We start from the raw sequence: 26,126 nt of genomic DNA on the forward strand, positions 1-26,126 counted from the left end.
GTATTGTCGTGTTGCCACGCATCACGCATCAGGATACCATGAACAGGTGATAATGTTGAAGCAAATGAATATCTGTGTTCATATTTTTGATTGTAAATAACGCTGGCAAGTCTGGCACACTCGGCCTGTCTCCCTCTCCTCTCCTCTTGGAGGCTTTCCCGGCCATCGAGGCCATCTTTGGGTTGTCGTGTCATCAGAAGTCGTTACAATTACAATGTAGTTGCCACTTTTGTCCATCTATCGAAAGCAAAACGAAATAAAGAGAAAGGAAACAATAGTGGTCGACGGACCAAAAGGGCACAAAGCAGACCATTAGCCAGGCCGATAACAGAAAACACCTCGCCGCCGACTGCCCCAGAGCTTCGCCGTTTGAAACACCTGATATGTTCTGGTTCTGGATATTGTTTTCTTCTCCCTTGGGGATTGGCAGCTCGTAGAGCCCTTCATTTCCTGTGGTGTGTCGGCATGAAGCTCCAGCGTGGGCCGAAAAGGCAAGGCGCCAAGGAAGAATAAAAGAAGAAGAAAAGCTCCGTAAAAACTCATAGCCCTGGAATATGAGATGGATGAGTGGACATGGCCTGGAAACCATGCACAAGCCGATTTGGCCTTGACCAAGGTTTTCGCACCTGTTCCCATACGTGCGCCCAATGCGCCCAACGTAGAATCTTTTGCCGTTACGCCGTGTCATGCAACGCTGTATATGCAAGCAAGACAAAGGAGTTGAAAAAAGCAGAAGAAACAAAGAAAATAAGAAGAAAGAAAATAACAAAGGGAATATTTTCGGGCTAGCTGCTCAAGGCAACTGTCACGGGTCGTTCCCGTCCCAGGAAAGAGTCGAGTTGAGGGATGGATCGCTAGCCGAGTTGGGCTTGACCGTCGTCCGGCCCGTTACAGATGCGCTCCGTACTCTCTGGCTCAAGGGGAGAGTGTATCGCACAACGCCCTTCAGCACGAGGACGAAGTCGTCCTGTATGATGCGTCCCCAACGCTCCGACCCGCCCGCCGAGTGGTTGCCCGGCAAGGAAAGTCTCATTCCGCCCGTAGACGTGGACACGCCCTTGTTAAAGAAGGAGCCCTCGAAGGAGAGAGGGCTATCGAATTCAGTAATGGTGCCTAGATGCATGTTGGGAGCCGCTTCATCGTCGGGTGGTTCGTAAGGGGGATCGTCCTCAACGTGGACATCGGAATTCTTCTTGCGGCCATGGTCAATAGGGCCATGTGGAGACTTCCACCAATCCATGTCGGTCCCGGCATGCGGGGATTTGGCAAACACCTCGATGTTCGCCTGGTCAACGGTGATGACGACAATGTTTGGGTTGTGCGACTTGACCGTCACATCAAACATGAGCTCCGGGTCGCTGGCCACAACGTTCCTGATGGATACGAGCTCAATGTCCGTGAGCGGCTGTGACGTGGCGAACATGAATCCAATGGCACTGATGACGACCAGCAGTAGCATCATGGTGACCACCAGGCACGCCGCAAAGCGATTGAGGTAGGATGGCTTCTGCCTGTACGCCTGGCATTCTAAATGCCGCAGGTCCACATAGTTGCGCCTATTTCGTCCCCGCCGCACCGTGGGAGAGATCAACGGAGTGCGTTCGTCGTCGGGCCCCGTGGTATCGTCCAGATCGTAATAGGGCCCCGGCATGAGGGACCGTTTAGTCGAGTTGATGCCTCCTCCTCCACCACGAGTAGCGGAATGGTGATGTGTCATCCGAGGGCTGGGAGGCCCGGACGACTGGCGGGACTGGTTACCCGAGAACTTGGATCGTGCCGCGTTGGGGAAAGGAGATTCGTTGTCGAAGAGAGACGTGTGGGAGTTGATGTTGTTGCGACCCCAACGGTTAACGTGTGTGTGGTTATGATGGCGGCGGGTGGTGCCTCGACCGGACCCGGGACCGGTGCTCCGCGCGCTGCCATCGCCGTCTTCTTCGCCGATCATGGGAGCTTCACCGCCGGCGAACGTGTTGACGAATTTCATGCCCTTCCTCAGAGGCGGGGCCTGGTTGCCGCCGCTTTCCATGACAGCATGGATGGACCGCATGGCCGAGCGGTCGACCTGGCTGGCCATGGAGGTGGTGCTCGGCGTGCGCGAATGGTGGAATCGGCGGGGCCGGTCTCCCCCATCGGGGGGATTCGAGTCGTAGACAAAGGTCTCTTCCGAGTCGGACGAGTCGGCTTCGTCAACGGCACTCGCAATCTTGGCTTCGAAAAAGTCGGCCTTGGAAGATGCTGGACGTGGTCTAGTCAGTAAGCTGCCAATATGGTATGAACGAACGACATTGGGCCGGGGACTCAATGCCTCGTCCTCCTGTAACGACTTTGTCGGGGATACGCTACCATCAGTCGCTGCAGACACTGATCGCATCGACTGATGATGGCGGAGCTTGTACTGAGCCATGCTCGACATGAGGTGTGGTGTCTCACCAGTACCAGAAGGAGCTGGTTGTTTCCGGCTGCTCTTCCTCTTTTCCTTTCTGGGCTTGATAGTCTCTGTACTTGGCTTCGCACGGAGAGTGCCAGTGCCGCCGCCGCCGCCCTCCATTTTGGACCCTGGGCCCAGGGCCACTTGGGGAATGGACGTTACCGTCTCGGTTTCCACGATCATAGTTTGTGCCGGTCCGTCTCCCGCGGGCTTGTTCTTGCCCTGCTTTGCCGACACGGCACTCGACTGCCGCGATGTCGTCGGCGGGGGTGCCGAGGTTCGGGGCCTCCTCGAATCCGCCCTGATGCTTCCACTGTCGCTCCCGCTCTCGATACCCGCGGCATTTGCCCTTGCAAGCCTCAGGTTTTTGTTCTCTGCGAGTGTAGGGTAGGTGGTCATGGCCAAAGCCTCATCAGCCAGCTTTTCGTTGACCTTGTCCAAATCCGCATCGAGCGAGCCCGGCGAGTTCGGCTGGCTGACTTCCTGGACCGTCTCGAGAGTAGGGCCGTTCGTCATGGCTGGAGTACGCACGCCTGGCGGTGTCTGGGAATCTTCCGTCTCGCTCTCGGATATGGTAGAAACATTATCTGTTGAGGGAATCGGGCGTTGCACGCTGATCCTCGGGGGGTCGGTTTCGGCACGTCGCATGGAAGAGACGGGCGGTCTGCTGAGCTGAGGCGGCGGCGAGCGCAAGCGAGGGGAGACGGGCCAGCGAGGGCTTTCCTTGGCTTGAAAGTGGTCGGATGTCTTCTGGGGGGCTGCAACGCGCCGATGTCCGTTGCTCTGTGCAGCCGGGAGGAGGGTGGGTGTCGTGGCTCGGGAAAGCGTCCTCGAACCCGGAGGGGCCACTGGGATGGTGGGTTTGGGGGCTCGAGACGGGCTCATGTCGTGTTGGCTGTTCTTCCTGGATCGGGAAGTGTTGGCAGTAGTCGACCGGGGTTGTAGTCGAGAGGGGGACGGATCTCGGGATGGGAGTGGCGATTGGTTCAGCGAGCTGCTGGTGGAAGAGTCTTTGGAGTACTCGCTCCGGAGAGTGGAAGACGAATGGACGCGGGACGCGTCGGGCCGCCCAGAAGAGTATTGGGGAGGATCAGCATTCAAGCTGCCCGTGGACGAGTTGGTCGACCTGTCCATGGTGGCAGGGAAGAACCGAGACAGGCAGTAACAACAAAGAGAAAGTTGATGTTACTGTCTCGACCTCTGCCGCATGCCAAATCACGCCAGTGATGTGGTTCAGCTCGAGAAAGGACGGTTACAGGTGCGAGACCGGACAATCATCGCGGAGGATGATGTGTCGTGGGGAGCGAAGGACGAAAAGGCGAGTTGGCGGAACGATGTGGAACGATGGCGTGAGCTCCGATCGGCAGGACTACCCTCTTCCAGAATCCGTTTCTCGCGATACTGGGGCGCCCACGTTCGTCAGTGGTCAGTGTACACTGCTGCGCGGGATGTCGATCTTCTGCCTCCAGAACGTGTGGGGTGATGATAGGAGACAGAGCTTCAGTGGGCTGATAGGTGTGATGGGAGGAGCGTGAACGTGGGCGGTAGGTACAAGAGCTTAGATGGGTCGTTGGTGGTTTCTAAATGATTGGATTTCGGAGGTTGACAGGTTGGCAAAATTTCCGGTGGGTCGAGTGAAGGCAAGGATTGTGTCTGCCGAGATTTGGATTGGGTGATTGTCGTACGTCTGTCTGGACGTTCTGTGAAGACCGATGCGTTGAAAATAGGTGCCAGGAATGACGATAGATTGTTCGGGAGGAGGTTGTGGATTTCGGCAGGTCGAGCTAATTGGGTGTGAAAAAGACTATAAACGAGAACCAGGTGGTAGCGGCTAGTATCTCCTGGGAAGAAAGAGAAAGGGGGAAAGGCTCCAAGTGGTGGCGATGATGATGAATAATGTCGTCGTGAGCGGAGGGGAAAGAAAAAACAAAAACAAAAAAGCTGGGATCCGACCGTCAGGGAAATTCAGAAACCGGGGCATCGATTGGAAAGGTGACTGACGGATTCCAGTGAGCGACACAACGGAAACTCCTTCCCCAGGGGTCCCCACAGGCCAGTCCAGTCGCCCTAGTCAAAGTCTCGGCAGTCTTCAAGTCGTCATTACTTTTTTACTGTTCGGCTCAGGGCGCGCCGTGATGAAGCCGTTGTTTGGTTCCGAATATTTTGTACCTTGTATCAATACTTTGTTGCACATAAGGCTCCACTTTTAGAACCTCAGGTCACAAAAATAAATAGAATTAAAAATAAACAGGGCACTTTTCAGGTATGCTCTCTTATCCCATTGGCCCACTACTCCGTACTCCGTAAGGTACATCAGGACTAGGCCCTTCGAGCGAAATCACTGATGTATTTTTCGTACCCATTCGTTCTACCTAGTACTCAGTGCGTTCCATGTCTCACCTTGCCCCGCTGGTACCTGGAAGGATGGAAGGGAACTACCGCAGCTGTGACGACCAAGGACTGGAGAGGTACTCAGTACCTAGGTACTGTAGTTGTAGAAGTAGGTACAATGTAATATGTATACATTGTAGGAAGGAGAGCGAATATCGCTACGTCTCACACAAATAACAGGTACAACGTATACAACGTACGTCGGGAGAAGACGACCATTTCTCCGTAGCACTGCCGTAATAATCAAGCCAGCGTCGGCTTCCGAGTACGTTGTATGTCCCTCCCCCTGGGTAGTCGGTCCTACTTTTCATTTACCACCTGCTTTCTAAGGGAGCTTTGATTGTCCTCCCATCCCCATTACTATTAAGGCCTGCGGGCAGGTTCGTCCCATCCAGTCAATTTTGTCGTCGTCCCTCCATATCCATTATAGATCCCATCCCTGGCGCCATCTGTCGGGCAGCCGAATGAAGGTACCCAAATGGACAGGCTTGTCAGCCGACACGCCTACGAAATGTACGTGTACAACGCATCGTACATACGTGGTACACGTACCTACGCTCGCTGTACATTGTATGTATGTACAACGTACATGGCCATATCTCGCTTGTCCCTTTCTCCTCCTTGAAATTACCATGGAGGGGCCTAATCTTTTCATGTCAAACCCGCAAGACAAGGCGAGACAAAGGACAACCACCCAATCCCACGGCTTCTTCTGTTTCTTGTTTGCCAACCATGGATACCCTTTTTCTGTGTCGGTCAAACTTATTTGCATCTCGGCAGGGACGTTTCCCGTCAACGTGCCGGTCTCGATTCTGAGCAGTCACCTGTCAAATTTGCCGTAAATTCTATTTGTTCTTACTACGTTGTAAGTAGCCGGGACTCGCGGCTCTCCCGGAAACGACCTGACAGCCCGGTTCCCTGACGCCTCTGCCGTAATCTCCTGCCTCCTCCCCTTTGCTCCCCACCTTTCCCTTCTCTCGGTAGAGTAGAGAATTACGTTATAGGTAGAGTAGAGGACTGGTGGGACGGCATTGGGACATTATAATCTCTGGGGTTCAGAATGATCGATTTCGTCCCACACATTATCGTCCGTTTACGCCATTCCGGAGACACACAGACAGGTACCACACTAATAATCAGTCATGACGAACCCTACCTACCTATCACGGGATAGGTACTATATACATACACGTACTTGGATATGAGTGCACTACACGTACAACATAAATACCTACGAGTACTTACTTCGTAATTATGTACAGAACCGCCATCATGGAAGGATGCACCGGATGCACCTTTTGAATTACGTCTCGCCTGGCCATGTGAGTCTCCAACCAGCATCCAACACGTCACTATCCCCCCGGTTTATACCCCATCTTTTTCCTGGTTTACTAATAGACCGCCAGTCCGGTTAACGCTGGCTCCGAGATTTCCCCAACTGCCCTGCAGCCCCTGGGGAAATATGCAGCCGCATCTGCTAGCCAGAAGCATGACAACGTGGGCGCCGGCCATCCAGCAGACGTCTGATTTAACGGGTGCCCCTGTTTTCCCTGCTGTCAGCGCCTCTTCACGTTGTAACTTATGTAACTTATCTGCTCCGACCCTGACGTGTTCGTGGACACGTCCCAATAGCTGGACAAACTTCCGCGAGCCAATTTGTAGATTGAGTCGGCTCTCTAAATTAAGAAAAGAGGTCTCTTTTGTACCTGCCCTGTTATACCGTACAGGGATCCGAAAGTATCTCCCTGTCAGGTAATTACCTAAGTCACTATTATCTGCTAAGTGTCTGATGTTTACAACGTACGTGTCGCCCATACAACACAGGTACACCAAAAAGTAAGGTTAGACAAACCTTAAATCTCTCGAACTTACGAAGTATCTTCGTCCTGCTTTTTACTGTAGACTAGCGGCGACCATATTGTCGATTCGCTGCCCGTTATCTTTCCTTCCTTCGTTAGCAATCCATGTCCGCTATGTGGAAACCATCATCGCCGTCGGCGCCGGCGTCGATTTCCACCCCATCTACTTCACTTGCATCAGCAACGGAAGTTGAGATGACCACCGTACGATACTCTAATCCTGGAAGCCTTTTCGAAATGCTCGACCGTGCCGAGGGAGACGCCGTTCTGTTTACGAGTATATAACATTGCCTTCCTAACACAACGTGTTCTGACGCTGTTCACTCATTTAGATGTCTCTCCTGAGCAGTTTGTCCGTATCAACGAAGAGAGGGAGAGGCGTAGCCGTCGGTTTCGCTTTCGACGGTATGATTCCACTTCTCGCACCCTCATTGTCACCATACCGACTGCCCTCCATGAACAACTTCATGTACTTCTCTACGAGGCCTATCGCGACCAAGTCGTCGAAAGGGGCATGAGGCGAAGTTGGGCAACACTGGGGAGTGAAACCCTTCAAGCGGCAAGCCAACCAGGAGATAGTGGAGAGGGTGATTCGACTGGTGGCCCTGACCCCGAGCGCCAAGGCCCCGGCAGGTGGCCCACGCTTGTCATCGAGGCCGGATACTCGCAGTCGTTGGCGCAGCTACAGGCTCAGATGAGGTGGTGGTTTAGCGTGTCAAACCACAATGTCAAAATCGTTCTCCTGGCCAAGTTTGATCGCCGGCACGACAAGATAATCTTACAGAGGTGGGAGGAGGAAGGACCGCCTCCTCGGCCTGGCGCCGTGAACCTCCAGCCGGTACTACGCCAAGAGATCACCATTAGCCGCGATACATCCACAGATCCACCATCATACAAAGTCGCTAGGGGTGTATTGGTGTTGGAGTTTCGTCTTCTTTTCCTCCGAGATCCGGGTCCGCAAGAGGGAGACTTTATCATCGGTATGGAAGAATTACAAAGGTATGCCGCGGTGGTCTGGGTGTTTGTTTGACTGGTTCGATAACCGATCCCTCCTGCCTGGCAGATTGCCCTGGCTTCGCGTGGGATATAAGGGAAAAGGCCGTACCCATTACCCAGCTCGGTGGTGCTATATTATCTACCCGACCGAGACTTGTAAAGGATACACCTGGTATAGGAGACGGTCGTCTAAGAAAAAGGCTCCTTTGGGATTCTAGGAAGAGTCTGACAAGGCGTGATCAGCGTCGTCGGCTACGCGACGATAGAAAGCCCGAAGCTCTTATAGAAGTCGTTTAAATCCGTCCTGTTCCTTAGGAAAGCCCCACCGCCTAGGCGTTTTCAGAGACATTTTCGCCTATTAATACCGTGCCTGAATAGCGGCGAGAGAGACGAACGACCTCCCCCCCCCCCCCAAACGTCCTCGTGGCAGAGGACAAAAGACCTATTCTGATCGACTTTGGCTCGGCTCATAGGACTGGGGACAAGTTGTCGACTTGCCGTGGTACGAAAGGCTGGATCGATTGCGAGATAAAGGACTATACGACGCCAGAGACGCGACACGACGCGTCAGCCGCGAACAGTGTGATGTCTCCTTGCCATGCAACCGCTGATGGTGGCCCTGTGATCTTCTTTTCTCATTCCTCCCTCGAACATGGACTCGACGGATTTATATATACAGTGACGAGATACTGTAACAGATCAATGTGTAGTGTGTGTTGACCTATATCGGAGGGTCGCTGATATGGGAGGCTCTGAATTATACGCCCAGGAAACGCCGCTTGGCACGTCAAAGCGGCGGGGCGTTCGGATCATCCATGCACTGATCCACCCGCATAATCTGCTTACCGGCAGCCTTGGCCATCCTGATAAACTCGCGAAAATAGTCGACGGTCGAGTTGTACGAATAGTGCATCACGACCAGGTTTCCCCCCTTGGCCACATCGGACGCAAAGGCGTCTAGCTGCTTCTCCGGCGTGCTCGTCTCGGCCCATTTCCAGTCCTGGACATCGACGCTCCAATGGACGAGATGGGCGTCGTCCGACCCGGCGGCCGCCGCCCAGCGCTGACGCATGCGGGCCCCTTCGACGCCGAAAGGCGGGCGAAAGTAGGTCGACTTTTCGCCAAAGACGTCGGCCATGACCCTGTAGTTCTCACTGTACTCCCAATCGATGCTCTCGACGCTCGGGAGCCCCTCCATCCGCGGGTGAGTGTACGAGTGCAGCGCAATCTGGTGGCCCTCGCTCCTCATCCGCCGGTAGAAGCTGGCCATGCCCGTGGAAGGGTTTTCGAGGACGGCGCCGACGGCGAAAAAGGTCACCTTGATGCCCTCGTCGCGGATCGTCTCGGCCAGCCGGGCGGCGTACCGGGGATTGCCGTCGTCGATGCCAAAGGCAAACGAGTTGGGCCGCGTGCAGGAAAAGACGAGGGTGCCCGAGGGCAGCTTGGGGGGGATGCTCACGCCAGACGGCACGCGGGGGACAATCTCCATCCTGGTCAGGACCACGGACTCGGTGCTGTAGACGCCCCGGATGGCGACGCTGCTGACGCGCTGCAGGTTGACGGAAAAATGTGAAAGCGGTATGTAAATGTCGTTCCCCGTCGCGTATCGCTCCGCCTCGAGGCTGTCCCGGGTCTCTGGGTACGGTGCCACGCCGGAATCGCACTGCGCGTTGTTCTGCTGCAGCGAGACGGAGAATTTCTTGTGGCCCCCCGAGAGGGCGATGTGCAGGTACGAGCCGCGGTGGCTGCGCAAGTCTCGACAGCCGTTGCTGAGGAGGGTGGTGAAGGCGTAGTCAGGACCCGGCGCGACGAGGGTGACGCGGTTGGAGCCCCAGCTGAGGCTCATCTCACCACCGCCGTGCCAGAATCCGAGTGCGTTGGTGTTGGGGTTGCTAAAAGTGTCGATCACGAAGCCCGAGACCGTCGCGGAGGGCGCCGAGACCGTTTCGGTGGGTGCCGGGGAGCTGGGCGTCGTGGGCACTACCCAGCCTCTCGGGGTGCCTCCGCAGTAGAGGGCCAGGGGTCCCAGGACGACCGGGTGGCTGGGGGCCGAGAGCACGAGGGATCGCAGCTTGGACAGGTCGAGCCCGTCGAAGCTTGACCAGGCGAAGCTGTATAGTTTTTCGGTTCCGTCGAATGTCCAGCCGAGCTGGGTCGTGGTCCGGGACGATGACACCGTCGCGGGGTCGTCGCATGTCGTCGTCCTGGAAGACAAGCCGATGCGGAACGTGGTCCCGGCCGGCGCCCTGATCCGGAGGGATATACCACCGTACTTTGTGGCGTCGACACATCCGACCTGGGTGAAGAAGTACGACGAAGTGGACTTGGGCGTCAGTGTCACGCGGTTGCTGTCGTTGTCCACGACCATGGATTGCATCGTGCCGTCGTCACCGGTGGGCAGTAACAGCGCGTTGTATTGCAGGAAGCTGAGGCGCGACTGCGACGCCCAGTCGTCTACCAGGAGCGGCGAGCACGAGGGGGAGGCGGATCCGGTGGTGGTGGTGGTGGTGGGCGACGGCGCTGGCGGTTCTGCTGCACACGATGAGCACCAGGCAAGCCATAGGCCATGGGCCATGACCGGGGGACTACACAACAGCGACGACACCAGCGGGCTCGCACTCGCTGCACTCACGGGTAGAGGATGTCGACGCCTGGGCGCAGACAAACGAGACCTTGTCCAGTTGCCATTGCTGAGTGGACGAAAAGGACATGAGGACAAGGGAGAGGGCCGCGTCGAGGTTCGCCCCGGCAAAACTACTGCTTAGCGGGATGCGGAGGGTCTGCCACCCGCCTGTAAGGCCGGTGACCCGGAAAGACGTCTTGGTGGTGGTCGTGGCGGAACAGCTGGAGGCCCACTTGAGCTGGACCGTCATGGCGGCGCCCGACACGGGTGCCTTGATGTCGAGCTGTATGTGACTGTACGAGTTGGTCTGCAGCGTCTGACAGGGGAACGTCTCGTAGTAATACGCTCCGCTCTGGGGGGTGAAGCTCAGGATACCGCCGGATGAGGACATGTTGGCCATGCTGGCGTCGTCTTGGTCGGTTAGCCGAAGAAGAAGAAGAAGATGGGCATAAAATGATCAAGGTCCTTTCGTCTTACCTGACGTCCACGAGCCGAGGTTGTTTCGGTTGGTTGAGAACGAGGTGGAAAAGTCGTCCACCAGGAGGTGTGATGTGCACGCAGCAGCAGCGGCCACTGCACCGCATGCCGCCATCAAGAGGCACTGCGAAAAATGCACCATGGTGGACAAGACAAGTTACTCTCTCGATGATTGCCTTGACCTGGCGAGTGCGATATGGAGGAGTGGCTAGGAGCAGGGTCAGGTCGATATACCCGTGCCGGACAGAGGACAATGACAAGATGCGAAGCGCGACGACCGGCAGAATAGTGAACACCTCAGCCTTATATACCTAGACTGACCGTTGCAAGGTAGCTCGGGCTGCAGCTTTCGGGACCAACCATTCTTCATCGGAAATGGCGTTGTAATGACCAAGGGGACCCAGGGGATTCCCAGTTCTTTACATCAACACTCTCGTCGACCTCGTAAAGCCGTCATCTAAGTGAATCCATGCATGGCCAAGCCGTTGTTTTTGAAGCCACTGCTTATGCCGTGCAGCTCGCTCTAGTAACGGCCGTCTTGTAATACGATGCCTAGCGCCGCATGGCGTTCCCTTGCCCTGGGAGCGACATGATTCAGAGACATTCGGAGCAGCACAGATCTGTAGTGTAGAGCTGGGCCAGGCAGGAGGCGGTCCACTCGTATAGAGAGCCCGCCATTATCCACGACGTTGGGCTAGTTGAGGAACCCTGAGATAATAGGCTATGGAGAAAGGAATAAGCCGGGTGACGATGACGATGGCTGAGGCGTCCCAGTAGCGGTAGAGTAAGCAGGTGAGATGGAGATGGTAGAGAAGAGTGGACATGGGAAATTAGCATAGAATAAAGGCGTATTAAGGAAATATATATAGATAGGCCGTGTACACTGGCACTATTAGTCTTAAAGTATCCAAGTTTAAAGGGGGGAGTTATATAGTTGATTAATGCAAATACCGGGCGTTCTTTTTAGTAAAAAATACAAAGCAGCTTGTACTTAGTATATTAAGGAGTTAATTGTTTAAAAATAGTATAATATCTCGTGATAGTTGTCGCGGGTGTCGGCAGTTAGACCCGAGTCGGAATATTGTCTCCCTATATATATTTGGCCTCACCTACGACCGTCCCTTTCAACCCCTTCAAGTTTTCAAAAACGACCCATGTCAGCCGAAAACATTTGCTCCGCGTGCAGCTGGTCCAACGAACGCCAAGACGGCTGCCGATATCACAGCAACGTGAAGCTCTTCTACGGCGTCAGTGACCGGGGCGTTTGGTCTGTAGGCAACAGACTGGTCGTCAAGGAGCGATCCGCTGCACCCCCCAACTTGGAGGCCAAAAACGTCAAGTTCCTAGAAGCAAACACCACCATTCCGGTCCCGACCATCGTGGAGCAGTGGACCGAGCATGACAGATACTTCCTAGTGGCCCGGCGCATCCCAGGCGAGCCGCTCAATGTTGCCTGGCCAACCCTCGAAAGAGACCGTCTTGCGAAGCAAACAGCCGATTACCTAGACCAACTTCGTCACCTCACATCACCACGTATCCAAAGTTTAGACGGAGAGCCGGTCTACTCCGCCTTTCTGTTTCGTGCTGACCACGGCGTGGCCCGTGGTCCTTTCAGCACGGATGATGAGCTGTGGGCTGCGTTCGAGAAGGTTTTGCAAAAACGACGTGTTCCTCCAGCGGCTTGCCAGCGACTACGAGAGCGGATGCCGGCCTCGACCCCGTACACATTCACGCACGGAGACTTGACGAATGTCAACATCATGGTGGAGAATGGCCGCCTTACTGGCATCATCGATTGGGAGGCTGGCGGCTACTTTCCCGTGTGGTGGGAGTTTGTTGCTGCTGGCATTGGCCTTGGGCAAGAGGATCAAGAGTGGAAAGATCTCCTGCGAAGCCATATGCCTGGCCATGAAGAGGCTCGCGAATTCTGGCGCCTTCTCTATTCTCTTTCCAGGTATCCCCAGCTGGACGAACGCGCGACACAGTTCTTGGGACATGTTGAGGCGTCTCAACAATCGTAACATGACTTCATAAAGTGAAATTAGCCGGTACTGCGCCCTACCAGGAGAATGAATTAGTCCGGACGACACACGGAGGGCCAGCCAAGGGACAGGGGTCGTAAAGCATGCAGTAAAGTGTATTGAAATGGCCATCTTCGTTGCTGACCAGTACCATGTCGTATCATGAGAACCTCCCGCGAGGTGTGTGGTCCACCTCGAAACATACTCCCGACGCTGGGTCATCATGTAGCCCGGTTTGCCCCCAAATAGACCGCCCAAACTCCCTTGTACGCCGTACCTTCGTCGTGACTGTCTTTTGTCTTTTGTCTTTTTGTTCCCAACACCAAATCGTCGTCGTCAAGCAAAGTGGATCCCTTCCGAGTTGAGAGCGTGCAGCAGCTTCAAGAAATCCGTCTCGTCACACTGCCGCGCCCGCTTTTCTGTCAGGCCGGTGGACTCGAGCGCCTTCTCAATCTTTTGCCGCACCAGCGCCGCGACCTTGGTCTTCTTGCGCTTGCTCTTGGTCTTCTCCGGCGCACCTCCGCCGTCCTGCAGACCGCCGAAGAAATCCGGCATGCCTTCTTCGCCGTCCTCCTCCGCCGCGGCGGTGTCGTCCCCGTTGTTGCTGTCCACTTCCATCATCTCGTCATCCTCATCTTCGCCGTCTACCAAGGAATCATCCAGGGGGACATTGTTCATGGCGGCCCAGATACGGTAGTTCTGAGAGAAATTCGCGTCAGCGAGATGTGGCTTTCCATCGGAATGTGGGACATGTCCCAACCCACCTTTTCCAGCATTGCGAGCACTTCTTTTGTTCCGAGCCAGCTCGCCCGCATGGTCCTGTTTTTACGGTTGAAGCACTGATCAACGGAAGTGGGTTAGAGACGACAATAGATGTTCATCGCGGTGCAGGTGGCGATCACGTACGATGCGTAGTAGGCCGTCAAACTCCTCGAAGCTGATATTCGGCCGCTCGTTCCCCTGCTTCGGTACGATACGTACTACACAAGAGTCGACTTGAGGCGGGGGTTTGAAGTTGGCCTTTGACACTTTCATCTACTCTCGCCGTTAGCCTCGGAACGGAACTCGGGAGGACACATGTTGCGATGCCAAACTCACCACATGTGAGCATGTGGCCCAGAAATTTGCGTTGACGCTCAACCTAGGAAAGACGTTAGTGGCGTACAAGTCGCCGGCAACGTCTCGATGCCCTTACCGGCCGTATAGCTTGTCACCCGGCTTGGCCACTAGCCTTTGCCCAAACTCGAGCTGGAACATGAGGATGGCCTGTCGTGGTGGCTTGGGCATGGATAGCATCTTGAACACCAGAGGGGAGGAGATCTGGTAGGGAGTGTTGGAGATGAGCACATCAAACGGCGCCCACTCGACCTGCAAGACCTGTCAGCAAAACCGCTCCTTGTAGCTTGACTGCATGCGCCGCTAGTCAGACAGCAGACAACGGAAGAACGAACCTTGATGGCATCTCCCAGCATCACATCGAGCTTCCTCTGTTCCGGCTTTCCTTGTACTCGCTGTATATCGAATCAGACCTTGGTCCTGGCACACGCAGTCGTCTCTCTTCCCAACGCACCTTGGTGACCTCTGCGGCCATTCTCGGGTCAAACTCGATCGCGATCAGTTTCCTCGCCGTCTCGAGGATCCGAACTGTCAGGTTTCCTGTTCCGGGACCGATTTCGAGGACCGTGTCGGTAGGCTTAAGGTCGGCTTTCTGATCGAAGGGGGGAAACGTATTAGTGACACCCAACTTGTTCGCGTCGATTGATCAGTGGCATACATACGGCGACGATGGCGTCCGACACGCCCGGGTTCCTCAATATATGCTGACCGACATTTGTCTGGGGGGTTGTATTAGCGATACTCGCTGGACGATAGGCAAGGAGCGTCGCACGTTGAACTTGAAGATTGTGTTTGACTTTTGTGGTTTGGCGTATGGTGACGAGGAAGCGGCATTGTTGCGCTTCGCGCCCTTGGCTTTACCCATATTGCGCTCCGAGGTAGACTTGAATCTCGCGACACTGTTCGACTTGTTGATTCTTTCAGAAGCGGTGATCAAGAAAAAGTTGCCTCGACCAGGTACCTACTGAGTACTTTCGTTATCGATAGCGGGGCTTTTTTTTTCTTTTCTGCCATCTCGTGGCGATGTATTTTAGGTACGTAATTCAGGTACCTAGCGACGAATGTGGAGCGCACGGACCACTCACCCAGAGGGGAATTTTGCGGTCGTCAAGGTCCCCACCAACTCTTCCGAGAAGCTGCAGCGACACTCGAAGCTCTTCGTCACGAAGAGATCAACCAGGAAAAGGCAGCCGCAAATTTCGCCATTTCCATCGCCATCCATCCAAGTCATCCAAGTCATCGGCCGAGACCTTGCCACCTTACAAAGGAACCTCCTCCAGACGTTAATCCCGATGTGACTTTCAATCTACCCGACTTCTCACTTCTCGCAACCACCAAGTTCGCCGCTCATCATACGATAGAACCAACGACAAAATGGCTACTCGGCGCGACTTTTTAAGCCAGCCTGCCCCCGAAAACTACATTGCGGGTATCGGGCGAGGAGCAACTGGCTTCACCACCCGTTCCGACTTGGGTCCTGCCCGCGAAGGCCCTAGCGAGGATCAAATCAAAGAGGCCGTTGCCAAGCGGGCAGCGCAACTCGGACTAGGCGGGGACAACAAGAAGGATGACGACGACGATGACGACGACAGATTCAAGGACCCGGATAACGAGGTTGGCCTGTTCGCCGGCGGCCTTTACGATAAGGACGATGAAGAGGCCGACAGGATATGGCAGGAGGTGGACGAGAAGATGGCGCGGAGGAGGCAAAAACAACGCGAGGCCCGCGAACAGGCCGAACTGGAAGAGTACGAGCGCAACAACCCCAAGATCTCCCAGCAGTTTGCCGACCTCAAGAGAGCACTCGGCACCGTCACCGACGAGGAGTGGGCAAGCCTCCCCGAAGTGGGCGACCTCACGGGCAAGAACAAGCGGGCGCGCCAGAACCTCAGACAACGGCACTACGCGGTGCCCGACAGCGTCCTCGCCGCCGCACGCGACTCGACCGAAATGACCACCACCGTCAACGACGACGACGGCGTAGCATCCAGTGCCGACGCCGCCGACGGAGCCATGACCAACTTTGCCAAGATCGGTGCCGCCCGCGACAAGGTTCTCAAGTCGAGGCTCGAACAGGCGTCGCAGGGCGGCGGCGTCGACAGCGTCCTCGGCAGCGCCACGAGCATCGACCCCAAGGGCTACATCACCAGCCTCGACAAGAGCATGATGAACGGAGCCCAGGCCCAAGTGGCCGACATCAACCGGGTCCGGGAGCTCTTGACCTCGGTCACCAAGACGAACCCTAACAGTCCCGGAGGCTGGATCGCCGCCGCGCGATTGGAGGAGCTCGCCGGGAGGACGGTGGCCGCCCGGAATACCATCGCGCGAGGGTGCGAGAAATGCCCGAAGAACGTAGATGTCTGGCTCGAGAACATTCGACTGAACGACAAGCGGAACGCCAAGATCATAGCCGCTGAGGCGATCAAAAAGAACGACCGGTCGGTGCCGCTGTGGGTCGAGGCGATGAGGCTAGAGACCGAACCCCGGGCGAAGAAACGGGTCATCCGACTGGCACTGGACCACATACCCGACTCGGAGGCGTTGTGGAAGGAGGCGGTCAACCTGGAAGAGGATGAATCCGATGCGCGGTTGCTCCTCGCCAAGGCGACCGAGCTCATCCCCCTCTCCCTCGACCTGTGGCTGGCGCTGGCAAGGCTCGAGACACCCGAGAATGCGCAAAAGGTTCTAAACAGGGCGCGGAAGGCCATACCGACCTCGCACGAAATCTGGATTGCCGCCGCCCGGCTGCAGGAGCAGCTAGGGGAGGAAGGGAGGGTCAGCACCATGATGAAACGTGCCGTCAACGTGCTCGCCAAGGAGTCGGCCATGCCGAAGCGGGAGGAATGGATCGCCGAGGCCGAAAAGTGCGAGGACGAAGGCGCCATCGTAACGTGCCGTCACATCGTCCAAGAAACCCTCGGCTGGGGTCTGGACGAAGACGACGACCGCAAGGACACGTGGATGGAGGACGCCAGGGGCAGCATCAACCGCGGCAAGTACGAGACGGCGCGGGCCATCTACGCCTACGCGCTACGCGTCTTCGTCAACAGCAGGACGCTCTGGATGGCCGCCGCCGACCTGGAGCGGAACCACGGCACCAAGGACTCGCTGGCGCAGGTGCTCGAGAAGGCCGTGGAGGCGTGCCCCAAGAGCGAGGTCCTGTGGATGATGCTGGCCAAGGAGAAGTGGCAGGCCGGCGAGGTCGACAACGCGAGACGGGTCCTCGCGCGGGCGTTCAACCAGAACCCGGACAACGAGGACATTTGGCTGGCGGCCGTCAAGCTCGAGGCCGAGAACGACCAGCAGGAACGCGCGCGGAAGCTCCTGGAGGACGCCCGCGACAAGGCGCCCACCGACCGCGTGTGGATGAAGAGCGTGGTCTTTGAGCGCGTGCTCGGCAACACCGAGGCGGCCCTGGACCTCGCGCAGCAGGCGCTGCAGTACTTCCCCGCGGCGCCCAAGCTGTGGATGCTCAAGGGCCAGATCTACGAGGACCTGGGCATGGTCCCGCAGGCGCGCGAGGCGTACAGCACGGGGGCCAAGGCGGTGCCGTCGTCGGTGCCGCTGTGGCTCCTGTACTCGCGGCTGGAGGAGAAGGCCGGCCTCGTGGTCAAGGCGCGGTCGGTGCTGGACCGGGCGCGGCTGGCGGTGCCCAAGTCGCCCGAGCTGTGGTGCGAGTCGGTGCGGGTGGAGCGGCGCGCGGGGAACCTCAACCAGGCCAAGTCGCTCATGGCCAAGGCGCTCCAGGAGGTGCCCAAGAGCGGGCTGCTCTGGAGCGAGCAGATCTGGCACCTCGAGGCGCGCACGCAGCGCAAGCCGCGCAGCCTCGAGGCCATCAAGAAGGTGGACAACGACCCGCTGCTCTTCGTCGCCGTGGCGCGCATCTTCTGGGGCGAGCGGAGGCTGGAGAAGGCCCAGAACTGGTTCGAAAAGGCCTTGGTCCTGGACAGCGACAATGGCGACTCGTGGGCGTGGTACTACAAGTTTCTTCTCCAGCACGGCACTGACGTGAGTGTTGGCCCTGTTTTTGTTCTTGTCTCCTACTTCAGTCGCCAAGCTAACTCTTTATCTTGCAGGAAAAACGCGAGGAAGCGGTTACCAAGTGCGTCCTCAACGAACCCAGACACGGCGAGTACTGGCAGGCCGTGGCCAAGAACCCCAAGAACGCGAGAAAGGGGACCGAAGAGTTGTTGAAGCTTGTAGCCGCGAGTCTACCGTAGGGGAGTTGAAAGGACTGGCAAGCTCTTCTGTTTTGTTTTCTCTTGCAGGACAACTGAAACACTTTAATCACGCCTCTCATCATAGAGTGTATTATTTCTAAAGCACAGCGGCCGCGATGTATCACGAATGGGCAGAATAGAGAGTTTGAAGAGGCTAGCTAGCCATCGGGTGGAATTCATGCAACACAAATACAGTAGCTATAACATTGGCCTTTAGTCCATCCCCTCCATTCACTTCTGAAGGTAAAACAGGACGAAACGACGAAACGAACACAAAGGAATAAAAAAATGAGAAGCTGGACCATAGCCATTGTTATCCCACTCGGGAAAACTGCGAGCTCATCTTCCACGCAGGACCAATCTTTCCCCGAGCCAAGGTTCATATTTCATCTCTTCCGTTTGATGTGCCTCCCCTTTATTTGCTACCGCCAAACCAGCTCGAGATGCCCCCCTTGGCTTTGGAGGCGGAATCTTCCACCTTGCGATCAAACTCGTTGACGGCCTTGACCGTGTTGGCCTTGGCGTCCTTTGCGTACGATTCGACATTGCTCTTTGTGGTCGAGTACTGCTTGTCCACTTCGGATGCCTAGTTTCAAAAGAAGGAGTCTGTGAGCTCGATGGCCACTCAAGTTACGCGGACACGGCGGGGGCCCAGCACATGGATTAAGTCCCAGGCATGACTTACAACTTCATCAATCTTGGCACCAGCACGGGCGCCGGCATCTGCGAGGGTCTTCTGGGCGTCCGGATCGCGACCGGGGAGGTGCTGTTTGATATCTGCGGCGGCCTTGTGAACGTCGCCTAGAGGAGAAGGACGAAGGTTAGCAGCGTCGTGAGAAACGGCGCAATGGTAGAGTTTGCTGATCGGGAACAAACGGCGGACGACAAGACTCACTCTCAAACTTCTTCTCGGCTGGCCTGGGCTGGCCACCTGCCCGGTAGAGATAATAACCGATGCCGCCAGCAGCAGCAGCACCTAGGTAGAGGGGGGTCCTGGACTTGGACATGATCGTAGTTGGCTAACTTGGCTTTGTTGTATTATTTATTGGCGACCAGAATATCTGCGTTCCCCTTGTTCAACGAGTTGAAACTGGATGGAGAGTTTCGCGATGGGTTGATTGGAGTTTGTTTTTTGTTTTGACGAGGTGGTGAAGATGTGAGAGATGGAGGAAGGGTTCACGACTTGTGACGAGATGGTAGGACACGGCTACTTAAAGCAAACCAGACTCCTCTCTGGCTTCGCTCCTTAGTTACACTATATATGTATTCTTCGACTCGAGCTTTCCCCACATACAAACATGGAACAAGGCAAGGCACGCGGTTGACCTGAACGACCTGTCTGTCGTGTAGTGTACATCGTGGACCGAGGCAGGGCCTGGCCAGCCAGTGTCATTTGCTCATCCGGACTTGTCACTATTGGAGCAAGTGAAGTATCAGTTGCGTAGACGCGCACGTCAGGTAGGTACGTTGGAGGGAATAGGGATGTCGAGGTGAATGACGTAGGTACGCATGGGTACGTCGACTTCGTTCCATGGAGGGTACTGTGTACTAGTGTAGACTACTAGTGTACGGATAATCGGCCGGATGCAAAGCAGCACGGGCCATCTAGGTATACGTTCACGGATTACACTGTACTTCATAGCTGAGCCTGAGACGAGCCCTCTGGTTATGATTCCCTGGATATTCAACGACTATCTCTGTTTCCATGGCTAACTTTCTTTAATAGTCTAGGCGAAATGGTCGCTGGGAAGCCCGTGATCACTGATCAGTGATAGCTGAACGACAAACCTAGGTACCTACGTACAAAGTACTACCATGTAAGGTACATAGGTACATACAGCTACGTTGTAAAGGTACTCCATCCGTACTTCTGCTTATTAGCGCCCAGGACCCAAAATAATTACATCATCGATTAACCTGAACCGATCTAGAACTGAGCTCAAAGTGGGTGAAGCTTCATCTGCATCGTGTTCCTCGACCTCATGGTCGACCTTGTACTTGGAACAATCGATTCAATGGCCATGTAGAATCCGCTGGCATCATCTGAAAGAAAAAGGAAGAGAAAAAAAAGAAGAGAACGAAAAAAAGAAACGCAACGAGCCACCGCCGGATCCAGCTTTCCTTCGACCTTGGCATTCCAGGGTCCCCGAGGTACCTCCACAAAAGCAGCTTCGTCTTTTTCATCCGAATATTCATCTCCCCACGCCCTGTAGCCTGCCACATCAGTTGCTGGCCTCGGGTCTCGAAACTCCCCCGATTCCTGCGCAGGGGTCCTTCAGAATCCGTTACTATCGTGGACTGTCCTTCGGTCGTCGTAGGCGGCACGGTCCCTGCTTATTCGACGCAGGCGAAACAGGAAACGAAGCTCAAATTAACATCACGATCGTGCTTTCTGGCGTCTCCGTGGCAATTGCAACCTCGACAGAAGCGATTCTTCCAAATCAAGTCGGAGTCCGGGGCGCATTCTTTTAGTTTGTCTTACTGCTTTCCATATCTTACCTTTTGCTTCCCGGCCAATATCGCTTCCAGACTGAAGACGTGGGACGCTATCCGTACCCTCTGCCCGTCATCTCTTCCGTACTGGCGGTCTCCGTCTTCCTTTCGAGAGTTACTGGCGTCGACGATTTCCTATTACGCGAGTTGTCCCGAGCCACCCACCTGACTACGAGGCTTTACCACGCACCCACTCTACCCCGCCATGCTTAGCTACGGCTCCTAGCAATGTCGCATCTCACGCTGCGAACCTCACGACGAGTTGAGGGCTTGAAGGACAGCGACTACGACCATGAGATAAGCCTCATTAACCGAGAGACTGGCCAGGCTGCCAGTCGCGCGCTCGTAAGCCCGGATCATCATGGCTCCAGTAGCCCTGGTGACGAGACCGATGGGCCAAGTGAAACTCAGCGGATACCAACGGAAGAAACACCACCTCTCCAAGAAGAGGGAGAAGAAGCTCAAGCAGGACACGATATTTTAGCCGATAATCAGTCGTCACCCGTAAACAAGGCTAATAATGATGCCATTCGGGGGCACGAAGAAGCCACGGACCATGACGAACACAGCCCCCACCCTCAAGAAACGACACAGAGAGGCCCGTCTATCGAAATTCATGGTATGTACCACGCCATTCATACGAAATCACAGAACGCGAAACTAAACTCCTCGACAGGCCCCGCTCCCTCGGGTGGCGCCGAAACCCAAGAGACGAACGGTACTGTCCGATACCCACGACCGAGGACACGCGAAGAACCAGAGTCTGCGATCGATATTCTCTGGGAAAACGAGCGGGGATGTTTCCTCTGCGGCATCGCCCTCTTCTCCTCAGCGGCGCTGGGCAACTTGGACCCGTCGCCGTGGACAAACCAGTATAACAAGACGAGCCCTACGAACATTAGGACCGCGCAGGTCCCCGACCCGTTATGGGAATGGGCATGGCCGGAGTGGCACATCAACCGCGAGGAGGGCGTGGCCACGGACGAGTTTGGCTGGGAATACTCGTTCATGTTCCATGGAAAATTCTCCTGGCATGGTCCCAGGTGGTGGAACTCATTTGTGCGGCGTCGGGCATGGATCCGAAAGCGCGTCAAGAAGAAGGCCGAGGACGTGCCGTCTGACCCTCACATGCTCCATACGGACTACTTCGAGATCACGCCGGCCCGCAGTCGCTCCCCTAGTACGGGGACCCGTCCAGCCAGCAATGCGAGCTGGCAGAGTCGAGCCAGCGTTTACAGCAAGGCCAGCGGCAGTCGGTTTTCCAGGGACGAGAACACCCCCGAGCAGCCACCTGACATTCGCGACATGGACACGCTCATGATGGCCCTGCGCGCGGCGAGAATCGACAGAGAAAAAGTCGAAGCGGTGGAGAATTACCTGGAGCATGCCGAAGATGGACTCGAGCCGCTGCAACACGAGATGCACCACATCATGGGCATCTTCGTCTTCCAGGTGTCTAGAAGGCTACTCCTGCGCCGCCTGACCCAGGTGCATGACGAGATGGGTAAGCTCGAGGAGAAGGACCAGACGGACGCGCTGAGGGTAAAGCGGGAACGTCTCGGCGCTGCCATCAAGCGTGCCGATGAAGAAGTAAAAAGGTTATCCTACTGGAGCGACATCAAGGGCGTAACGGTGAGCGGCGAATCGCAAGGTGCAGTCGAATCAAGCGAAGGCTGGGGCAAAGATTGGGAAGGGTTGGATCAGAGTGGACCTGCGCACATTGACTCGGGCAAGCTTCCTTGAATTTTTTTTCGTCCTGTTTCCTGTTTCCTCTTCTCTTTCTCTACTCTTTATTGAATACCCGATGTCCTTGTCAGCCGTTAGCATCTCAACTTGGACAAGTATCGAAGAATGCTCTGTTCGATTCATGCCATGGCCATTCAGGTGCATGTGTTATGTAATCACACTTCGTCGGGCCGCCGGTTAATCCGACCTCGGCCGACGAACAGAGAAAAAAAGAGAAGCAGAAACACCCCCATGGTGAATACACAGCTGCTGTCAACTTCACCCGGGCATCAGCAAACCCGCAATCTCGACTTTTGCCCTGCCCGTAGACTCAACATGGGCCGGAAATAGCCAATGTCGCTGCGAATCAAGCTATTATGGCGACTCCGGCCTCCGTCCCTCCGCGGCCCCGGGTTCTCGCGGGCCTCTGGGCAGCTCCCGAGATGGTCTCATTCCGCCGCGGCCCTCGAACTCCTGCGTCAGATTCAAGATACCCTCCCCGTTTCTCATGACGAAGCCTCCATCCCGGCTCATCGGGCGAGCCCAGGGCTGCGAGATGACGTCTCTTTCCGAAAAAATTCCTCACACAATACAAGAACAACCCTCGTCCTCCCGGAAACGCCCTCCATCCAACCCTCACCGATAGCCGCCGAAGGAAAGCCCGAGACCGCTCGCCAGGTTCAGCTGAGGGAGCATTTCGACGCCCTCTTGCGAGACAAGGACGACACCCCCTCGGCGCCGTCGGCAAACAAGTTTGTCAACGGGGAGAGGGATCCCCCGCCGCGATGGGGCTCCGTCTTGGAGAGACCCCCCGTAAATTACCCTTCGAAACGAGAGACGATGCACAGCCAGTACCGGCACCTCGGTTCCCAGTACCGGCAGAAGAGACTCGACTCGTACAGGATAATAACGGGTTCCCAGCCGGCCGACTGGCGCAAGATTCTTCAGACGCTCAGACACGAGACGGTCCGGCCGACTTGGAAAACGCCCTCCCAGTCGAAAACCCTGCTCGCGACCGACGAGGTGGCCGATAAGCTGCTGTACGACGTGGACAGGACGATCTGGGATATCGGCGAGAAGACCGAGTGCCAGATCACCATGTGGAAGCCGCCTGCTGGGACATTGGCGCCGTCTCGTTACAGCACAGTCGTCGTCCTTTCTGGCAGCGACAGAGCGATCCACTTCGCCGGCGCGGAGATCGCCTCCATTACCAGCAGGACGGAATCATATGTCGTGCCGACACCCGGCGACACGTCGGCTCACAGCTCAGGCTCGGGTCCGCTGGCGGTACCCTCATCACCCGCCGAACAACCCAGCGACGGTATCGCAGGACCCATCTGGTCCAGCGACAAAACCTTTCAGCGACCCGGACGCGTACCGCGCTTTACCATATATCATAGATTCGAAGATTACCCACAACCGAGGCAGTGGACGCCCAGGGCGCTCCTTGCATACATAGAAGCGCTCACCAAGGCCCAGATGCCACGTGACACGGCGGTTTCCCTATACGGATCGGTTTGGAACGCCGAAAAGGTCGTTCTCGGGCTGATCAAAGACGTATTCCATTTGGACGAGGCCCAGTCGTCCCTCTCGACACGGGCCCTCAAGACGGCGTTGCGATTCATCCAACCTTTCGGCATGATATACCGCCCTTCCACCCGAGAGCTTCTCAAGCGGGCCGAGGACGTCGGCCTGCCGCTAGACACCGAAGTCTTCAACATCCTCCTAGAAGGCAACGTCAAAGTCCGGGACCTCCGCAACTTCGGCGTCGTCCTCGACCGCATGCTGGCCGCGCGCTTCCACCCCAACCTGCGCACGTGGGATCTGCTCCTGCGCATCGTCGAGGACACCACCGTCCACGAGCACATCATCAGGGAGATGGAGCGCTGTAACCTCCTCAACGACCCCCGCGCGACCCGCGTAGTCGCGACCAAGCTGGTCCTGCGAGACCTCGACCGCGCGCGCCGAGACTGGAAAGGCGCCCGCGCCTTCCTGGCCGAGCAAGACACGCGCTACGGCCGGGGGTGGATGACCAAGACGGCCATGCACAAGCTGCTGAACGAGCTCGGCCGTCTGGGCAAGTTCGCCTCCTGCCTCGAACTACTCGATGAGGTCATGGCCCGGAATGCCATCAAGCCCAACATCACCACACTCAACATCATCCTCGCCCATGCCCGCGTCCAGCGGGAACCGGCCGTCGCCGTCGCCGCTCTATACCGCTTCCACAAACTCGGCGTCCCGCTGGACGAGTCGTCGTATACCCGCCTCTTCGGCCTGGCCGTCCAGCTCCGAAAACCCAACGCTATGGGTCTCATCTGGCGCCTGGCGTGCCTGGATCGCAAGGTGACATGGCATATGTGGAAACGAGTTTCCGAGATGTACACCTGTTGCCCGTTCCTCTTATCGGACGAAGGACGTGCCTCGGATTTCAGTCAGGGAGCAGCGCCCCGTTCGAACCGTCCCAGGATGGCCTACCATACCCTCCACGCCGTCCCAACGCTGCACGAACCCTGCATGGTTCCCGATCTTCAAGGGATGGTCGGTGACAGGCGAGCGGGCGGCCCTTCGCCGGGCGTTCGCATCGCGCAGCTTTACCGCAAGTATTTCCCCAGCAGGCGGGGCTGGCGCCCCACCACGCCCTTGCATACGCTCCTTGCCGAAGCCCTGGAGGCGGACCGCGCGCTCGAAGCGGAAGCGCGGCGCGACAAGGCGCAAGCAAGGGAGGTGCGGGGAGGTGCGACAGAGCAAGAAGCAGCGATAGCGGCGGCGGGCTCAGGCGCATCAACAACGTCGCCATTACCCCCTCGCATCGTGGTACCGGGAATCGAGTTGAAGGTTGCCATGCGCCCACCGCGTCTGTCGCGTTCCCACCAAAATTATTTGCAGCAAGGAGACCAAACGCAGGAGCCGGACCTGGAGACTGACCCTGCGGTCGCCACTGAAGCCTTCTTGGACATGCGCATTTCGCGGCGCAACTTTTTTGCCGACACTTTAACAACTTCTACCGATCCTTGATGAAGAAAGGAACATCGAGATTCGACGCACAGCTGCGTCAACTCGGATTCCAAAAACACGAAACAGGGACCATCTGTCCGTGACGTATATCAAACCAGGCCAGCCTGGCTTGGGAGTCGGCCAGGCGGATCTACTTATCTGCCTTATTTATTCATCATCTACCTTTTGTAAAACAGTGACAGCATGCCTGGAACGGACGGGACGGATAGACGGGATGGCTGGGATATTTTCACCCTCGGACGGGACACTTGTTCCTCATTGACGAAACATTACGCCGTGTCTACATATATATACCCCTTCAGCTGTATAGTAAGAAGAATGGCATTAGAGCTTGTACAATATATATTACCACAAATGTACGACCAGCTCACCACTGCTGCTTACCGGACGCCAATGGGGAAGCCAAGGCGCCCCTATTGTCAGGTGAATCCCACAAACTGAAGCAAGACAAGGGGGGAGCATGTGTAACCATGAATGTATTGCAAGTAAATTGTGCAATAATCAACAAATGCTCCTGCACCAAAAGAAAAGTGCCAGTCCCTATGCAGATAAGTGGGAAGGTTAAGGAAAAACAGTCTCCTGCGAGCCGCCGCCGCTTATTCCCTCTTGCACCCCAGAGCCTCTCTAGTGCCTCTGCATCTGCACACGATATCCAGCTGAATAAAGGTGGCACAGAAGGCCTAAGGTTCCCTATTTCAGTCTCCTCTTCCTATTCTTTGTCTACAAGTCCGTTCATGCAAGCAGGCGACAGAAAGAGGGAGG

At 56.1% G+C, this 26,126-nt stretch overlaps 10 protein-coding genes across 10 annotated transcripts; 6 read left to right on the forward strand and 4 right to left on the reverse strand.

The window, feature by feature from the left end:
* Positions 1-57: 57 nt before the first annotated feature.
* Positions 58-4,325, reverse strand: ACRALDRAFT_1061185 (uncharacterized protein). The gene is made up of 2 exons (XM_071016381.1): positions 2,431-4,325; positions 58-2,235 (listed from the first exon to the last, which is right to left on the reverse strand). The coding sequence occupies exons 1-2, from the start codon at positions 3,560-3,562 to the stop codon at positions 806-808; spliced, it is 2,562 nt and encodes an 853-aa protein (XP_070876936.1). The 5' UTR covers positions 3,563-4,325; the 3' UTR covers positions 58-805.
* A 480-nt stretch (positions 4,326-4,805) lies between these two features.
* On the forward strand, positions 4,806-6,481 carry ACRALDRAFT_207147 (uncharacterized protein; the record flags this gene model as incomplete). The annotated part of the gene is made up of 4 exons (XM_071022182.1): positions 4,806-4,939; positions 5,250-5,382; positions 6,218-6,340; positions 6,452-6,481. Coding segments are annotated over 4 exons (420 nt in total), but the record flags the coding sequence as incomplete, so codon positions are not given.
* A 127-nt stretch (positions 6,482-6,608) lies between these two features.
* ACRALDRAFT_207148 (uncharacterized protein) lies at positions 6,609-8,384 on the forward strand (the record flags this gene model as incomplete). Its single annotated transcript, XM_071022183.1, has 6 exons — positions 6,609-6,643; positions 6,722-6,867; positions 6,906-7,702; positions 7,742-7,757; positions 8,105-8,295; positions 8,373-8,384. 6 exons carry the CDS (start codon positions 6,609-6,611, stop codon positions 8,382-8,384), a joined length of 1,197 nt encoding a protein of 398 aa, XP_070876938.1.
* Positions 8,385-8,461: 77 nt separating this feature from the next.
* Positions 8,462-10,916, reverse strand: ACRALDRAFT_1079960 (carbohydrate esterase family 4 protein; the record flags this gene model as incomplete). The annotated part of the gene is made up of 3 exons (XM_071018966.1): positions 8,462-10,206; positions 10,307-10,708; positions 10,775-10,916. The coding sequence occupies 3 exons, from the start codon at positions 10,914-10,916 to the stop codon at positions 8,462-8,464; spliced, it is 2,289 nt and encodes a 762-aa protein (XP_070876939.1).
* Positions 10,917-11,928: 1,012 nt separating this feature from the next.
* Positions 11,929-13,044, forward strand: ACRALDRAFT_207150 (uncharacterized protein; the record flags this gene model as incomplete). Its single annotated transcript, XM_071022184.1, has 4 exons — positions 11,929-12,791; positions 12,853-12,909; positions 12,944-12,975; positions 13,025-13,044. 4 exons carry the CDS (start codon positions 11,929-11,931, stop codon positions 13,042-13,044), a joined length of 972 nt encoding a protein of 323 aa, XP_070876940.1.
* Positions 13,045-13,131: 87 nt separating this feature from the next.
* Positions 13,132-14,841, reverse strand: ACRALDRAFT_1047840 (uncharacterized protein; the record flags this gene model as incomplete). Its single annotated transcript, XM_071015524.1, has 10 exons — positions 14,684-14,841; positions 14,574-14,630; positions 14,366-14,503; positions 14,247-14,306; positions 13,991-14,163; positions 13,894-13,936; positions 13,702-13,830; positions 13,560-13,634; positions 13,444-13,494; positions 13,132-13,281 (listed from the first exon to the last, which is right to left on the reverse strand). Exons 1-10 carry the CDS (start codon positions 14,774-14,776, stop codon positions 13,132-13,134), a joined length of 969 nt encoding a protein of 322 aa, XP_070876941.1. The 5' UTR covers positions 14,777-14,841.
* Positions 14,842-15,285: 444 nt separating this feature from the next.
* Positions 15,286-18,131, forward strand: ACRALDRAFT_1029570 (uncharacterized protein; the record flags this gene model as incomplete). Its single annotated transcript, XM_071014876.1, has 2 exons — positions 15,286-17,919; positions 17,988-18,131. 2 exons carry the CDS (start codon positions 15,286-15,288, stop codon positions 18,129-18,131), a joined length of 2,778 nt encoding a protein of 925 aa, XP_070876942.1.
* ACRALDRAFT_1061188 (uncharacterized protein) lies at positions 17,783-19,420 on the reverse strand. The gene is made up of 4 exons (XM_071016382.1): positions 19,027-19,420; positions 18,817-18,932; positions 17,988-18,717; positions 17,783-17,919 (listed from the first exon to the last, which is right to left on the reverse strand). Exons 1-3 carry the CDS (start codon positions 19,136-19,138, stop codon positions 18,547-18,549), a joined length of 399 nt encoding a protein of 132 aa, XP_070876943.1. The 5' UTR covers positions 19,139-19,420; the 3' UTR covers positions 17,783-17,919; positions 17,988-18,546.
* A 1,432-nt stretch (positions 19,421-20,852) lies between these two features.
* ACRALDRAFT_2025609 (uncharacterized protein) lies at positions 20,853-22,367 on the forward strand (the record flags this gene model as incomplete). Its single annotated transcript, XM_071020328.1, has 2 exons — positions 20,853-21,243; positions 21,301-22,367. 2 exons carry the CDS (start codon positions 20,853-20,855, stop codon positions 22,365-22,367), a joined length of 1,458 nt encoding a protein of 485 aa, XP_070876944.1.
* A 336-nt stretch (positions 22,368-22,703) lies between these two features.
* ACRALDRAFT_2040246 (uncharacterized protein) lies at positions 22,704-25,364 on the forward strand (the record flags this gene model as incomplete). Its single annotated transcript, XM_071021035.1, has 1 exon — positions 22,704-25,364. One exon carries the CDS (start codon positions 22,704-22,706, stop codon positions 25,362-25,364), a length of 2,661 nt encoding a protein of 886 aa, XP_070876945.1.
* Between the last annotated feature and the right edge of the window lie 762 nt (positions 25,365-26,126).

The sequence above is a fragment of the Sodiomyces alcalophilus genome (genome assembly GCF_042370955.1).
Source record: "Sodiomyces alcalophilus JCM 7366 unplaced genomic scaffold ACRALscaffold_2, whole genome shotgun sequence".
NCBI lineage: Eukaryota > Fungi > Ascomycota > Sordariomycetes > Glomerellales > Plectosphaerellaceae > Sodiomyces > Sodiomyces alcalophilus.

Excerpts from the sequence above, each read along its gene's own strand:
- ACRALDRAFT_1061185 (XM_071016381.1), bottom strand. The coding sequence starts at position 3,562 with ATGGACAGGTCGACCAACTCGTCCACGGGCAGCTTGAATGCTGATCCT. Across the intron at positions 2,236-2,430 it reads ACCAGCTCCTTCTGGTACTG|CATCTTCCAAGGCCGACTTT; the intron begins GTGAGACACCAC and ends GACCACGTCCAG.
- ACRALDRAFT_1061188 (XM_071016382.1), bottom strand. The coding sequence starts at position 19,138 with ATGTCCAAGTCCAGGACCCCCCTCTACCTAGGTGCTGCTGCTGCTGGC. Across the intron at positions 18,933-19,026 it reads AGCCGAGAAGAAGTTTGAGA|GCGACGTTCACAAGGCCGCC; the intron begins GTGAGTCTTGTC and ends CTTCTCCTCTAG. Across the intron at positions 18,718-18,816 it reads GTGCCAAGATTGATGAAGTT|GCATCCGAAGTGGACAAGCA; the intron begins GTAAGTCATGCC and ends TTTTGAAACTAG.